The sequence below is a fragment of the Ambystoma mexicanum genome, chromosome 7p, assembly GCF_040938575.1.
Source record: "Ambystoma mexicanum isolate Mex_15411 chromosome 7p, UKY_AmexF1_1, whole genome shotgun sequence".
NCBI classification, from domain to species: domain Eukaryota; kingdom Metazoa; phylum Chordata; class Amphibia; order Caudata; family Ambystomatidae; genus Ambystoma; species Ambystoma mexicanum.
Window position 1 is genome coordinate 193,911,731 of NC_090939.1, and position 17,015 is coordinate 193,928,745.

Here is a 17,015-nt window from a genome sequence, read left to right on the forward strand (position 1 = left end):
CCAGGCTATAGCTTCACTTGAGAAGTGGGCGGCTGACGCTAGGTGTTTGCAGAGTACTGCGTGGTCCACTAGGTCGAAAGCGGCCAACAGATCAAGGAGGAGTAGCATAGCTGTGTTTGTTTTGTCATTGAGCTCGTCGATTTGGGCTTTAAGATCTATAAGTGCGGTCTCAGAGCCGTGCTGAGGTCTGAAGCCTGATTGACGAATGCCAAAGAGTTGGTTAGTCTCCAGGTATTTTTGGATTTGGAGATAGGCCACTCTGTCAATTATCTTCAGGAGGAAAGGGACAGTAGTGATGGGCCTATAGTTGGTGGGGATGGAGGGGTCTAGGGTTTGTTTTTTTAGCAGGGGGAGAACCCAGGACTCTTTTAGGCTGCTTGGGACGGTGCTAGATGAGAAGGAGGCATTGATGAGTTTAGTGACGAAGGGGGCTATGTCTCTGGCAGCATCCTTAATTATCTGGGCCGGGCAGTAATCGCCTTTGCAATTGGATGGTTTTAGTGAAGCAATGATTTTTTCAGTTTCATGAGTGGAAACTTTAGCGAATTTGAAGGGTTTTGGGCTAGGTTTGGGTGTGGGTGTGGACGTACTGGGAGTTTCGGTGGGAGGGAGCAAGGCTTTTTTTATAGTAATTTTAGATTGTAATGTTTTCACTTTATTTGCGAGGGCATTTTGGATATTGGTACACCATTGCTTGTCTTTGGGTATGTTATCGGGTGGTGGTATGGGAGATTCAAGTTCTTGCAGATTTGCAAATAATTCCTTTGTATTGGAACATGCTTTGCAGATTCTGTCGTTATAGACGTCTTTTTTAGCTTGGATGGTTGCTTTCTTGTATTTAGTAGCGCATAGTTTGAGTTTAAGTTTTGTTTTCAGCTGTAGGGGTGTGTTGCCATATGGTTTCAAGCTTCCTTTTTTCCAATCTCAGTTCTTTTAGGTGGAGGGAGAACCAAGTATTGAGGTGGGATTGTTGTTTACTTTTACAATTCTTCAGTGGGGCAACGGTGTCCATGGCTATGGCCATGGTATTGTTGTATATTTTGACCATGGTGTCAGGGTCAGAATCATTTGGCAAGGCATTGATGGTTGGGAGGAGCAGGGGTAAAATATTGTCAGGTGTGATGTTTTTTCTGGATCTAGTGGGAACAGATGGTGCCATTGTTTTTTCAATTCTGGGCATCTTGTTGAGTGTTAAGTAGAAATTAATGAGGAAGTGGTCAGTCCAATGCTTGGGTGTGATTTTGGTGATAGCAGTAGGGCAGTTGGAAGTGGCTACCCAGTCTAATATGCTTCCTTTGTCATGGGTGGATGTGAGAACTTTTTGGGTGAGGCCATGTCCCTCAAGCATGGTAGCAATAACTTGCGCTTGTTTGTCATCTGGGTTGTTAAGATCTAGGTTAAGATCACCAAGGATCATTGTCTGGGATGACTTTCTTGTGTTGCTCGCTAAGAGGCTGGATAATTCCTCTTCGAATAGGCCTAAGGGCCTTGGTGGCCTGTAAATGAGATAGTTAGGGTTTGGCATGGGGATATCGGTAATTTCGCGGTCAAGAGTTCGCAGGATTTTAGGGTGGGCAGTGTTAATCTTACATTCAGGTTACATTTGGCGATGATGGCTAAGCCACCACCTCTCGCATTCGGGCGGTCTAGTCTTAGTAGTTGGTACTCTTTGGGTATTGCTAGGGAGAGGGCTGGACCTGCTGCGTCATGTAGCCAGGCTTCTGCGACTGCTAGGAGGTCGAGGTTATCCAATGTAAGGAGGTTGGCTATTTCAGTGGCGTGGGCCACGACTGATCTAGCATTGATCAGTGCTCCAGTTATGGAAGTTGTTTTAGGTAGACAGTTGGTGTTAGAGGTAACCCGGATGGATTCTTTCATTAAGGTGCTAGTAGGTAATTGTGGGTTGGGATGCGTTGAGTTCCTAGTCTGATTTTTGGGAATGGTATGACGGTTCAAGTAGGCGTTGCTAGGTAACTGCGGTTCGTAGATGGTAGAGAGTCTAGCGCGAAGCCTAGAGTTTCTATGGAGAGTAGGGCAGGGTACATGTTTAAATTGTTCCATAGTTGCCAGTATTAATTGTAGTAACAGCAGTGGGTCGTATGTTGATAGAGACGTGCTAAAATGCATTCTGCTGAAGTAGAGGATGTTATACCATATACTGTGATGTATAGATAGGTAGGCTGAGAACACAGGATCCCAAGGGTGGCACAGTAGGCGGTCACTCGATTAGGGCACAGTGGGCTAGGATAAAGGTAAAACAACTATTCATAGGTTCTAACTTTGCTAATGAGGCTGGGCACTAGTTGTGTACTGTAGTCACAGATCGTAGTGGGCGATGCAATGTGATAGACACGCCAATGTTCACAATGGTAAGTAAGCATGATGAAGAGCATGGAGAAAAGTAGGCATTGTAGTGCGTAAACAAAAGATGTCAGATATGCAAGGCATATTGAGTATGTGCTATACATGCAGCATGGTATGCTAGGTCAATGTGGGCAGAGTTAACAAGGACTAAGGCATTGGGTGCCTAGTATTAGAATACAAGGCATGCTAAAACACAGTAGACACAATAGGTACCTGATATGCTAGAACAAGCCACAATGGGCACAATGCAGTATGCTATAGGACTATCAGTGTGCCCTTTGGCCTAAACAGTGGGGTAGAGCGCACCAGTGGCACACCTAGATTCGAGAATAGCATGGCAGGCTAAAGGGCACTATAAATGCAGGAGTACACACAGGTAATCGGCTACCTAGATTCGATATTAGCATAGCAGGCAGAGAAGCACTAAGATGCGGCAGTGCACACAGGAAATGAGCCGTCTGACTACGCAGGCCGGAAGCAATGTAGTTACGGCAGTATAAACAGTTAATGAATACCTAGGTACGAGAACGTGAAGTACAGGGTAGATTGCAATGCCATAGAGGCTCAGGAGACTGTTGCGCGGGAGTGATGGTTGTAATTGAGTGGCATAACAGCAAATCAGACAGAGTATTGTCGGTGCAAGGGTCAGTGGATTCGGAATGCCTAGTTCGCAGGTAGATTCCAGAGTATATGGGCCCTTAGTTGGGTTGGCGGGCAGGAGGTGTACTCACGATAGCTGCAGACGATTTGAGGATAGATCAGCTGGACGGGCCGACGGTCGACGAACCGCCTTAGCCAAGTCAGGCTGGCTTCCACCTCCAGTCACCCCTGATCTGGAAAGTAGACAGGCTGAGCAGGTCACTAGGCAACAAAGATGGCACGCTTCGTGCGACGGCCATCTTAGGAGCAGGAAGAACTCTCCAAAACGAATAGGTGGATGCCGATAGGTGGATGATGTTCCCGTTGATGGATGGGCATGCACAGTGAGGCGCAGTTCCATGAATGGGAAGTTTAGGCCGTCTGACAATGGCCACCGTCATGAGGCAAGAGTCCCTTTTCGCTTACCGTAGCATCGGCCTAAGGGAGGAGCGAGTGGAATGGTTTTCTGGACTTGCGACGAGTGGCAGGTTAGGAGGCGTGGTTTGGGAGAAGATAACGGATCTGGGAACAGGGTGCCTCACATGTGTGGGGGCAGCATTGAGCTGTAGCAGAATGTGAGCTTATTTTAGTGTATCCAGCCAGGCATTTCTAGACTCTGGTTGGCTGCCACCGGCACACAGAGTGCTAATGAGAAATGGTGGCCTCTCTTGATCTTCAAATGTAAGTGTTACATCTTGGATTTGCCTATCTCTTCGTTGTATTCTTTAATTTAATCAGAAACACATTCCTCAATACTTAACATGTTTGTGTTTGTACTTGCAATCATGTACCTCGGCTCTGAGCCCCCTATCTTTTTAAGGTTGTTGCAGTGTGCATTTTTGTCGCAGGTATTTGCTGTGAACCACCTCTTTGTGGTTATCTCCAAGTTCAAGGACACAAAAGCGGGGATTGGACATATGTCTACAATAGCGACCTAAGGGATTAGTCAGAAATGGTAGTTACCTATGAACTAAGAAACAAACCCACCTCGATGTTTCTTGGAAAAGGAATGCAGTGCCATCTTTTGGTGCGGAGGATAGCAGAGGGGAAACGTGTTGGTCTTGGAAGAAATATATACTTAATCAAAATGAAGGAACACAAACAACTATCTATGTAAAACAGTCGATGTACCCTCAGATAGCAATTTCTCAAAACAGCCGCTTAGCAAATATGGGCAGCATTCTGTGTTCTATGTACTCAATAACAGGCAGTGTTATCAAAAAATATCGTTTTAATATATTATTCTTGTATAAAGCACAAGTAATTCAAACAGTAAAAAACATATACACATCACACAGTAATATACATGCTAAAATCATTCCACCTCACAACATCAAATGTCACCAAATACTTGATCACAAGAAACAAAAATGGCAAATTAATTATCCTTATTCCCCATTTTGTTAAACAAGCCCAACTTATATAAGTTTCTGTCCTATGTGTTACAGGTAACTGGACATTCTTCAGGGGCAGAAGTAGTCCTGTGCTTCAGGTAGATTTCTCTAATTCACACACCAAATTCGTATATCTAAGGGTACAAAACAAGAACAAATTACTACACGGGCATTATGGGTCCAATTACTCGACCTAGCCAATCCCTAATCACCAATAGGTTGGACGGTGTACAAAAAATAATAATATACCTGAACCAGGAGTCCGAAGAAATAAGTGTCTTCAAACCTAATAGCACAACCAATTGTTGCTCTTCACTTGTCTAGCCGATAGGAGGGATCACTCAAAGTACCCAGAACCAATGATTAAAAAGACTAACCTTTAGTCGCTGCAAAAGCTGTAGTCCAGACATTTACTCTAAAAAGGGTTACGCATACCCACAAGGCTACATGCCCTCTATAGAAAAAACCAGCTCACCCTACGATGTAAGTTCAATTCTTCTCCTTGACGTGTATCATTAAATGTAAAGTTTTCCACATTCGTGCCACTCAACCTTCAAATTAGCCATCTATTCCCTGCAAAAAAAGGTCTCAGTAAATTACAACCCTCTGAAACACCATGGATCTTCCCACAAAGAAACCTCTCTGAGGGTCCCTTACCTTTCCCATTCTGTTGTTGCCAAAAAATTTCAGAAAACGGCCACGTTCTATGCAAAAATGACACGCACCGTCAGGGAGAGAAACCTCCTCATCCCCAGGGGTGATCCAAGGCAAAGGTGTCACACCTCTCGTTCTGCAAGAAGCCACCGGAGCATGATTAATCTAAGTCCCACTATCAACATCTTGGGACCCAAAATCCCAAAACCCACACACTCAGTTACTCACCCAGTGTAGCGCTAATTGTCTCTAAGGGAAGGAGATGGGGTCCGCCGTCACGCTGGCGGAATACACATTCGCCGCAGCTAGTAAATACTACAATGAGACCAGTGTCGCGTCAGTACGCCACGCGATGACGTCATCACGCCACAGGTTACATGATGACTTCACGCGTCAGAAAAACGGCCCGAGAATGGATGACCAATGAGTTTCCAACAGCAACAGCATAATAACTATGCTGTTGCTGAGCAACTCACCCAGATTGGGAAGAAACAAACAAACAACATGAATTGTAAAGGAGAAAACACAGCGGTCTGCATTAGGAACAGAATACCACAAACTGCACCACTCAATCACGTCACTAAGTGACTAAACAGTGCTAAAAATAAGCACGAGACCTACGGCCGTGTCACACAGCAGGGCTCCCTGCCCCTGGAAATGCCAGAAAGCTGTAAGACATCAGTACCACGAACTCACAACTAGGCTAGATCTCGTTCGAGCTCCAGAGATGATGATCAATGGCCTAGCCACACATTTGTAAGTCCTATATTAAGTCAATTTCAAGCCCAAAGAGTGTCTTAAACCTTGTCCCATAGTTCTTTATATCAACAAATACACATTGATGTGGACATTGGTTGATGGTGATAGAAAGTGCAAAACTCATCTGACCAAAACGCACAGAGCCCCAGTCAGTGGCCCACTTATCTAATATGATGCCACTCGATGTTCTCATTAAGTCCTGTCACATGACTATTGGTAAGGAAGATAAGTTTCTGTTCCAGATTGATCAATTTCCTGTTAATTTCATCTTGGGATCTCCCTTTAACCTTTTTTAGAATGCACCATTCAAGATCCCTAAAAGTATGACCCTTTTCTTCCTAGTCTTGCACTTTCTGTTGTTCTTGCCTATATACAACAAACCACAAGGACATTTAATCATATAGATTACATTTTCAGTTTTGCAATTTGTATGCTCTTTTAATGTCCATTCTGAAGTCAGGCCAAGGTTAACAGAAGTCATTTTCCGTGTAAGGGGACACATAACACATTCTCCACAAGGATAATGTCCCACAACTCGGGGCATACACCACAAGGTACTTTGGGCGGCCTCAGAAAAGACAGTCTTGTGTACATCATTCTTCATGACAAGATTGCGGATATTAGTGCTTTTTATAAAGGCTATCAAAGGCAGTGGACTGTTCATGGTCTTTTTCCAGTTCCTACAAATAATGTTCTTAACTTTGTAGGACATGTTACTGAAAGTATTCACGAACACCAACGGGGTATCATGATTATCATTATTTTTCTTTTTCTTTTCCAAGAGGGCTTCTCGATTATTATTGAAAGCTCGTTTGGCAGATTGTCTGACAATTTTAGCAGGGTAGCCTCTGTTGATCAATGTGTCCATTAATACATTTGCGCCTTCCTCATAATCATGTCTGGTACTGCTATTACGTTTAAGTCGTAAAAATTGCCCAAAGGGCAAGTTGTCACGGACATGCCTAGAATGATGGCTTTTGTAATGAAGAAGGGCATTTTTGTCCGTTTTTTTCACATATGGTTTGACCCATAGTTGGTTGTTCTGATGGTAAATCGTCAAGTCCAAGTAGTTAACCTCAATGGAGCTCATGGAAGCTGTAAATTTCAGATATCTATTCTGATTATTCAACCATACCAGAAAGTTATTTGCCTCATCGATCGACCCATGCCATACCATAAACACATCGTCGATGTATCTCAATCATTTTGTTATTTGATGTTTGAAAGGATTGACTTCTGAATAAATCACAGTTTGTTCCACCATATCGACATACAAATTTGCCAAATTTGGAGCCATGGCTGCACCCATGGCCGTGCCCTCTACTTGTAGGTAGAATTGCCCCAAAAATTGAAAAAAAGTATTCACCAAAGCTGTTTCAGCACACCACAAAATAAAGGCGTTGCTCACTGGATGATTATCTTCACGTTATAATAATGTCTCCTCCACAACTTCAAGTGTAGCTCGTTGTGGAATATTGGTGTAAAGAGATTGTATATCCAGGCAAATAAGTATGTCTTTGGTGTGGTCAAAAGTCAAACCTTCAATTATATTTTGGAACCTTTATCCAAATTTTTGGACTTCTATTTACATCCATTTGTAATGAAGATGAGAAGCTACGACAAGATACCAGAGATGCCATTTGGAAAATTGAAGGTTTGACTTTTGACCGCACCAAAGACATACTTATTTGCCTGGATATACAATCTCTTTACACCAATATTCCACAACGAGCTACACTTGAAGTTGTAGAGGAGACATTATTACAACGTGATGATAATCATCCAGTGAGCAACGCCTTTATTTTGTGGTGTGCTGAAACAGCTTTGGTGAATAATTTTTTTCAATTTTTGGGGCAATTCTACCTACAGATAGAGGGCACAGCCATGGGTGCAGCCATGGCTCCAAATTTGGCAAATTTGTATGTCGATATGGTGGAACAAACTGTGATTTATTCAGAAGTCAATCCTTTCAAACATCAAATAACACAATGGTTGAGATACATCGACGATGTGTTTATGGTATGGCATGGGTCGATCGATGAGGCAAATAACTTTCTGGTATGGTTGAATAATCAGAATAGATATCTGAAATTTGCAGCTTCCATGAGCTCCATTGAGGTTAACTATTTGGATTTGACGATTTACCATCAGAACAACCAACTATGGGTCAAACCGTATGTGAAAAAAACGGACAAAAATGCCCTTCTTCATTACAAAAGCCATCATGCTAAGCATGTCCGTGACAACTTGCCCTTTGGGCAATTTATATGACTTAAACGTAATAGCATTACCAGACATGATTATGAGGAAGGCACAAATGTATTAATGGACAAATTGATCGACAGAGGCTACCCTACTAAAATTGTCAGGTCAGACAATCTGCCAAACGAGCTTTCAATAATAATCGAGAAGCCCTCTTGGAAAAGAAAAAGAAAAATAATGATAATCATGATACCCCGTTGGTGTTCGTGAATACTTTCAGTAACATGTCCTACAAAGTTAAGAACATTATTTGTAGGAACTGGAAAAAGACCATGAACAGTCCACTGCCTTTGATAGCCTTTAAAAAAAACACTAATATCCGCAATCTTGTCATGAAGAATGATGTACACAAGACTGTCTTTTCTGAGGCCGCCCAAAGTACCTTGTGGGGTATGCCCCGAGTTGTGGGACATTATCCTTGTGGAGAATGTGTTGTGTCCTCTAACACGGAAAATGACTTCTGTTAACCTTGGCCCGACTTCAGAATGGACATTAAAAGAGCATACAAATTGCAAAACTGAAAATGTAATCTATATGATTAAATGTCCTTGTGGTTTGTTGTATATAGGCAAGAACAACAGAAAATGCAAGACTAGGAAGAATAGGGTCATACTTTTAGGGATTTTGAATGGTGCATTCTAAAAAAGGTTAAAGGGAGATCCCAAGATGAAATTAACAGGAAATTGATCAATCTGGAACCAAAACTTATCTTCCTTACCAATAGTCATGTGACAGGACTTAATGAAAACATCGAGTGGCATAATATTAGATAAGTGGGCCACTGACTGGGGCTCTGTGCGTTTTGGTCAGATGAGTTTTGCACTTTCTATCACCATCAACCAATGTCCACATCAATGTGTATTTGTTGACATAAAGAACTATGGGACAAGGTTTAAGACACTATTTGGGCTTGAAATTGACTTAATATAGGACTTACAAATGTGTGGCTAGGCCATTGATCATCATCTCTGGAGCTCGAACGAGATCTAGCCTAGTTGTGAGTTCGGGGTACTGATGTCTTACAGCTTTCTGGCATTTCCAGGGGCGGGACCCCTGCTGTGTGTCACGGCCGTAGGACTGTTTAGTCACTTAGTGACGTGATTGAGTGGTGCAGTTTGTGGTATTCTGTTCCTAATGCAGACCGCTGTGTTTTCTCCTTTACAATTCATGTTGTGGGTTTGTTTCTTCCCAATCTGGGTGAGTTGCTCATCAACAGCATAGTTATTATGCTGTTGCTGTTGGAAACTCATTGGTCATCCCTTCTCGGGCCGTTTTTCTGATGCGTGACGTCATCACGTAACGTGTGGCGTGATGATGTCATCGCGTGGCGTAGTGACGCGACGCTGTGGTCTCATTGTAGTATTTACTAGCCGCGGCAAATGTGTATTCCGCCAGCATGACGGCGGGCCCTATCTCCTTCCCTTAGAGAGAATTAGCGCTACACTGGGTGAGTAACTGAGTGTGTGGGCTTTGGGATTTTGGGTCCCAAGATGTTGATAGTGGGACTTAGATTAATCATGCTCCGGTGGCTTCTTGCAGAACGAGAGGCGTGACACCTTCACCTTGGATCACCCCTGGGGATGAGGAGGTTTCTGTCCCTGACGGTGCGGGTCGTTTTTGCATAGAACGTGGCCGTTTTCTGAAATTTTTTGGCAACAACAGAATGAGAAAGGTAAGGGACCCTCATAGAGGTTTCTTTGTGGGAAGACCCATGGTGTTTTAGAGGGTTGTAATTTACTGAGACCTTTTTTTGCAGGGAATAGATGGCTAATTTGAAGGTTGAGTGCATGAATGTGGAAAACTTTACATTTAATGATGCACGTCAAGGAGAAGAATTGAACTTACATCGTAGGGTGAGCTGGTTTTTTCTATAGAGGGCATGTATCCTTGTGGGTATGCGTAACCCTTTTTAGAGTAAATGTCTGGGCTACAGCTTTTGCAGCGACTAAAGGTTAGTCTTTTTAATCATTGGTTCTAGGTACTTTGAGTGATCCCTCCTACCGGCTAGACAAGTGAAGAGCAACAATTGGTTGTGCTATTAAGTTTGAAGACACTTATTTCTTCGGACTCCTGGTTCAGGTAAATTATTATTTTTTGTAAACCGTCCAACCTATTGGTGATTAGGGATTGGCTATGTCGAGTAATTGGAACCATAATGCCCGTGTAGTAATTTGTTCTTGTTTTGTACCCTTAGATATACGAATTTGGTGTGTGAATTAGATAAATCTACCTGAAGCACAGGACTACTTCTGCCCCTGAAGACTGTCCAGTTACCTGTAACACATAGGACAGAAACTTATATAAGTTGGGATTGTTTAACAAAATGGGGAATAAGGATAATTAAGTTGCCTTTTTTGTTTCTTGTGATCAAGTATTTGGTGACTTTTGATGTTGTGAGGTGGAATGATTTTAGCATGTATATTACTATGTGATGTGTATATGTTGTTTAATGTTTGTATTACTTGTGCTTTATACAAGAATAATATATTAAAATGATATTTTTTGATCACACTGCCTGTTATTGAGTACATAGAACACAGAATGCTCCCCATATTTGCTAAGCGGCTGTTTTGAGAAATTGCTATCTGAGGGTACATCGACTGTTTTACATAGATAGTTGTGTTCCTTCCTTTTGATTAAGTATATACTATATATCCTCACTGAGTAGGAGGGAATATCACCTGAGCGTGGGGCTACCGCTGTAGATTATTATCGGTCTTGGAAGAAAGACAGAGTTTCGAATCCCGGATCCGCGCTTAGAAACCGAACTCAGGTTTGGTATTAGGCGTGTTCTAAAAAAAAAAAGATGAAATAAATAAATAAATAACAGGCAAGTCTAGTGCAGCAAAGTGCATGGCCTAGTGCCTCAAAGGACGTGTCACGAAGAATAAATACCAAGGGAGCAATACAACTGCACAATAAAGCAACATATGTGACATATTGACATAATGTAAAAGTTGATATTTAAATCAATGCTAATGGAAGACTGTAGCAAACGAAAAGGCTTAAGGTAACAAACTATGTACCATTCAAGAAAAAAATCGATTTCTGTAGCAAATGTTATGTATGGCACCATGTAGCAAAGGATGTGAAATGTTAACATACATGATAAGGAATAGCCTGTGGAAGATTAGTGGGGTTGGGGGGACAGGGGATGCAGAGATTGTCTCCTTCCAGGGACCCCACAGGCCCTGCCTGATTGAGAGGCAGAGTTATTAACTGCAAGGCGGGTAGAGGCTCCACCAGTTCCTGGTCTTCCTCTGCCCCCTACTACCTCCTGTAATCGCTTGATGTAGAGTCTGACTGCAGGGAGCTGGCGGATGCTGGTAGATATGCCTCAGGCTCAGTAATCTTGGACGCCTCTTAGTTCGGAGGCAGAGTGGAGATCAGGCAGAATGAAACTCAAAGCTGTACTAAATCACATGTTATTGCTCAGTGTAGCAAAATATGCCCTATTGTAATGAAGAAAATCAAATAGCTCAGTACAAATCCAGGGGGATATGACAATGAGTTCAGAATACATTGCAACTGTGACAATGGAATAGATAATGTCAAGCACCTGTTATGGCATACCGACAGAATGGTCAATTCAGATGTAGGTCCTATATTGCAATATTGGACCAAGAGGTTTCAATCTGTAGATACTCTCAGGACATTTAGGCAAAGTGCACTGTTGAGTTCAGCTCAATTCTAAATGTATGTATGTATTTATGCATGTATGTACTGTGAACATTCCCATGGCACCTATTTTGCATATATTGCCTTGCCTTTCACAAGACAAGTCTTGAATTCTACAAACCAAGGAACGAAGGGTGCATTCAGTACGATAAACCCCTAAAATCAAGACGTATTATGAAGTGCGCATCATTCCTGTATGACTCTTGTGTAACTTGCATCCTTCCCTTTTTGTCTTGGCAGTTTTCAGTGAAGATCTACACGCCAGTTTATATTTTGTCAATGCATCTTTGCAAGAGGTAGTGTTCGCTAGCGCCACAGGGACGCTGGTGCCCTGTCCTGCAGCAGGGATCCAACCGGTGACACTCAGATGGTACCTAGCAACGGGCGAGGAGATCTACGATGTACCTGGGATCCGCCACGTCCACCCTAATGGCACTCTCCAAATCTCCGCCTTCCCGCCTTCAAGCTTTAATAACTTAATCCATGACACCACCTACTATTGCACAGCGGAGAATCCTTCAGGGAAAATAAGGAGTCAGGATGTTCACATTAAGGCTGGTGAGTACAGACTCTGGGTACTTAATGTAATGCAAGTGCTTCCATCTCGGGCTGGTCGTATATTGCTAAGTTTTCTTCTGTTATTAGAAAGAAAATTGTTGAATGTTTAGAAGGCCATTTTAGGCCAGTGTTGATGTTGGTGAATTAAGATAATTTTGGGAGATTTTACAGAAAGCACTCTAGAAGCATGTGTCTCACTTAAAAATACTTTAAAATGATTCTTAGATCATTCTGCTGCTGGCAAATAATGCAGACTGGCAACTATATATAAGTGTCAAGAAAGTAGCAGTGTCTGCTATCAGGTTGAGCTGGCTATCTTACTAGATCATTAATAATCTCCTAGTTGGAGGGTTCCTGCATGGTTGTATGCAAGTGACCTAAGCTCAAGGCCAGAAAAAAAGAAACTGCTGCAGAGGTTTAACAATACTCCATGCGCGCCTTCACTCCCTATTGTTCTTTGTTGTTTTTATCTGCAACTCCAGTTCACGCTGATATTATCCTAGGACTAAAATCTTCTCAACAAACTAATGTCCAATCATCACAGATCATCATTCCATAATTTGAAAATTTAATATGGATTTAAAACACATAGCCGACACGTGTTTCGACCTTTGAAAATGTCTTCTTCAGGGATCATCAGATCTCTTTCATTTTTTCCACTCGGTCCTACTAACTCACCCGACCCCCTTTCCTTTTCAGATCCACCAGAGCATAAGGGGACCACTCTGGTGGTGATATTGTGCAGTACAAATGTCCTTTAACATTAACATAACATAAAAGTACCCTCAGCAATGTCAAAGCCAGGACCATTCAGACGTCTGTGATGGTTGCACTAGTCATTAACTGAGGCGGTTATCTTGAGGTGTTCATTCAGCAGGAAGGGGGGTTAGAAGGAATGTTTTTGCACCTGAAACAACAGCTCATCACCTTTTGGATGAAATTCCAAAATGGTGATGGAAACTACCTGCATGTTCATCAAAATAAGAGACATTTCAGGGGCAACACTAATTAGAGCCTTATGGAATCTTCACTACTAGTAGGAAAGAATGTGATCCTTAAAATAGATTCTTAGCATATTTTCACACAGAGATTTTTGTTTGTAACTGATCAGTTTCCCATGATGCCGTTATGATTAAGCACAAGAAACTGCATTCAGGTGGCCTGACAACAGAGATATATGTTAATGGAAGCACTGATATTATTTGTCTGAGAAAACATATATTTGCTAAGTAAAGTCAGCTGGATGCCCAGAAAGAAACATGTAGTTGCCCTGGAAGATTAATAGCCATGCAATTAACTGTGTGACAACCAATGTGATGCTGATGTGTTTCGTTATGTGAGGTTTTTACATTGCACCCACTCACTATCATCGCGATCTCAGAACATTGAGGATTTTCTGAAGGTTGCTGTATTGTGCCCCCGGCAAGGGTATGCACAGCTTAATCTGCAGCGGAAAGGAAAATGGAGTGGGAAATGTAGGTGAGGGAAAGAGGGGTGCATGTATAACAAACAAAGTAAAGCATTCAAATGCTGGATAGTAAAAGCAGGGACATATTTTGTCATAGGTTGCGTGCATGCCCGTCTGGCTACACTGAATACTCAATCAGTGTTGCATACATTGAGACGGGATGTTCTAATGCATCGCAAGGTTCAAAGACTGCATGCAAGATTGATTCCAAAACAGTATGTTGCTATTTGATAGACTAAAGATGCTCTCAAGCAGTTTTTGCCTTTTTTCCCAAAATGCCCCACTACTGCTTCCAGTGACGCATAATAATGTAATTTTGTATATTTAATTAGTACTTCTCTTTAGTTTGAAGCACTCACCACCTTAAGTTAATGTTACCTTGGTTAGTCACCTGTTTTCTGCTTTTATTTTTTTTCTGTTTGTTTTGTCCCTGGAATATGTCCTAATTTGTACACTCTCATAAACTGGCTCACTATGCGTTCTCATCTTTATGCTGTTGTCGGGCACCCTTTGTGAACATGCTTCCACCTTGTGTAAATGTGTTATTGCAAGTCATTTCTAATCAAAATTGACATCCCTGTGTTTCAAATAAATAGGAATAAAAATACAACATTATGGGATTTACAAGCCTGAAAGTCTAGCATGGGACAATCAAGAATAGACTGTATTAAAGTTGAATGTAAATAGAGAACAACAAGGAAATAAAAAGGAGAATTGTCCAGATAGCTGTAATTCAGTATATGCTAAAAGATTGACTCTATTTTGTTTGAAATATTGGTCTTGTTGTTAAGTTGAATTCTGAACCAAGAGCAAATGTCTTGGTGGGCTATTCTTTGCCAGATTCTCTATAGAACAGATCAGTTCACTTTTCTTCTAGTACTAATCCAGCAGTGAAGAGTTAACATAAATATTTGGTTGTCGTTAGATTGTAAAGGTGATGTGAAGCCCATGTATTATAATTACTCTGATTCATACAAGAAAGAATGCACTCAACAGACTATCCAAACCGAATGAATACGTTCAGGTATTCATGGAGAGGCTGTAGGATCTTCTCCTTAATGTTATGGCTGCTAGAATGGCCTGTCTGTAGCCCCGACATTGTAACATATATGTGGTAGACTGTAGGGTAGTTTGCCATGCTTGGTATTGCAGAAGATGGTGTCTCGGTAGAAGACATCAATTCATGTGAACAATTCCGATCTATAAACGTTGGTTAATACAGGCACTGTTTTTAAGCAATACAAACACTTTATTTAAACAAATGACATTTTTCCAAGCTCAGTATCCTCTGTTAACATGTTTTGGGTGTTGCTTAATCCATCATCAGGAAATCATGAGCCTCACTTCTTTATCAGTCGTTAACATGAAATATCACAGTTTCTTATAAACTTAAATCAGTTATTGTCATAAATATATTTTAAATAGCTCCCACCAACCAACCTTATACATAACATCTATGCAAACTACAACTAGTTGCCTCCTTCATCTTCAACATAACACCATCAATTAACAAAAGCCATTGTATCAGACTGTTGTACAAAGTCTAAATTGTCAGTATCCTGCCCAATCAGGGAGCAGTATAATTACACAAATCTCACAAACCATTACAATGCTGTTGCTTATAGAAGATAAACATGATGATAGTCCATAAATCCCTCCCTTTGGATTAGACCAACTCCAGGTCATTATTAGATATAAGGTCATAGATCTTCAAAATCTAAACACAAACATGAAATAAATCAAATCCACTCCTGGCTGTTCTGTTGCATACAAAGCACTCCAAATCCACTTGAAGTTTATACATTAAATGACCTACCACAAAATAAGCTGACCACGTCCTCTGAGAAAAAGACTGCAATGGTTCCAAACCTTTCTCAAAGCTACATTATTCACCTTTTAAGTTGATTCACCATTGAAGGCCAGAAATTCCTCCTTTATTCAAATTACTAGTCCAGTCTTTTCTCACAACATGTCCCACTCAAGAGACATCTTAGAGACCAGACTCACACAATAGTAACCTCAATAATACATATACAACTGATTTTCACCTTTTTCCTACATCTCATATAATGTACAGAGTGAGAAGAAGTTTAAACCAATCTACAATATCTTGAACAAAAGACTTCCCATCCGTTTCACCGTGTGCAGGTTTATACTAAATCGGTGGAGTGTTGTAGGCTTTTGGCACACCACTATGTGATACCACACAACTATTTTACAGAATATCTTAACCTCTCACAGACAATTAGCTTGCTCTAACCTCCAAACTCCTACTTCGGAAGCACTCAAAGCATACTATATGTTACTGAACTCCTAACCGATTACAATCATCTGTGCATTTCCAAATATTACATGACATATTTCCTAAATTATATTCCCTATGGCCCACTATATGCAGTTTATATACTTTCTCTCAGATCCTTGTTTCTATTGTATTAGTTTAAACCTCAACCTAAGTCAAATTGTTGGCGTGATAATGGCAAGAAATAGGGATCAGTGCTAATCCCAGGGCAGATTGTTTAAAGGAAGGATAACACTAGGATTTCTTCGCAAATATGCATTTAGATTAAATCCTCACCAAAATGTGTGTTATATCCTGGGGGCCTGTCCAATTGATTAACATGGATGCACAGATGGAGCAAAGATATCTGTGAGGGAGACTATGTAGATGGCTTCATTACAGATGAGCAGTATTTCACCTGCTATTATGTTCCTGTTCTTCAAGATTGTCTTGAACCAAGTAGGGATGGCATCAGTCACAATGGGTGAATAGTGTTCCCTATGCTATGGTTCCATGATAATTAAAAAAGGTATCTCATTTTCGGAGATAAGGTTGCAGATTTCATATGTGCATTAAGAGGGATGAAATTTAAAGGCATGGTAAATGGGGGAAAGCCTGTCACTCTTGTGTGATTAATGCCTGTCATCCTCATCTAATTTTCCAGCATTGGTAAATATAACACTGTGGGAGTTAGTAAAGAGGAAACCAATATTAGGTGAAGTTTATTAGTGAGTTTCTTCTATGTTTCCTCCCTGCTAGAGTCCTTCATTCCTCTAGCTCAGACTCTCTGCAGGTCAGACGTTTCTCCAAGCAGACAGTTGTGGGTAGATCTCTTTCCTTGGCAGGATCCTCCCTCTGGCATGGCCTCCCCATCCCTCTCAGAATTCAGCGGGTTATCCTTAAGTTCCGGAAGCTTCTCAAGACCTTCATATTCTCCTCCTCCTTCCCCCCTTGCTTG

The 17,015-nt window shown here is 41.5% G+C and overlaps 1 protein-coding gene across 3 annotated transcripts in view; it reads left to right on the plus strand.

Moving 5' to 3' along the window:
* DSCAM (DS cell adhesion molecule) overlaps window positions 1–17,015 on the plus strand; it is a 1,793,910-nt gene that overhangs the window by 246,986 nt on the left and 1,529,909 nt on the right. For all 3 annotated transcript variants that reach the window (XM_069636048.1, XM_069636050.1, XM_069636049.1), the window contains exon 2: window positions 11,991–12,308. In XM_069636048.1, the coding sequence (XP_069492149.1) occupies window positions 11,991–12,308 (318 nt within the window). The remainder of the gene's footprint in view (window positions 1–11,990; window positions 12,309–17,015) is intronic.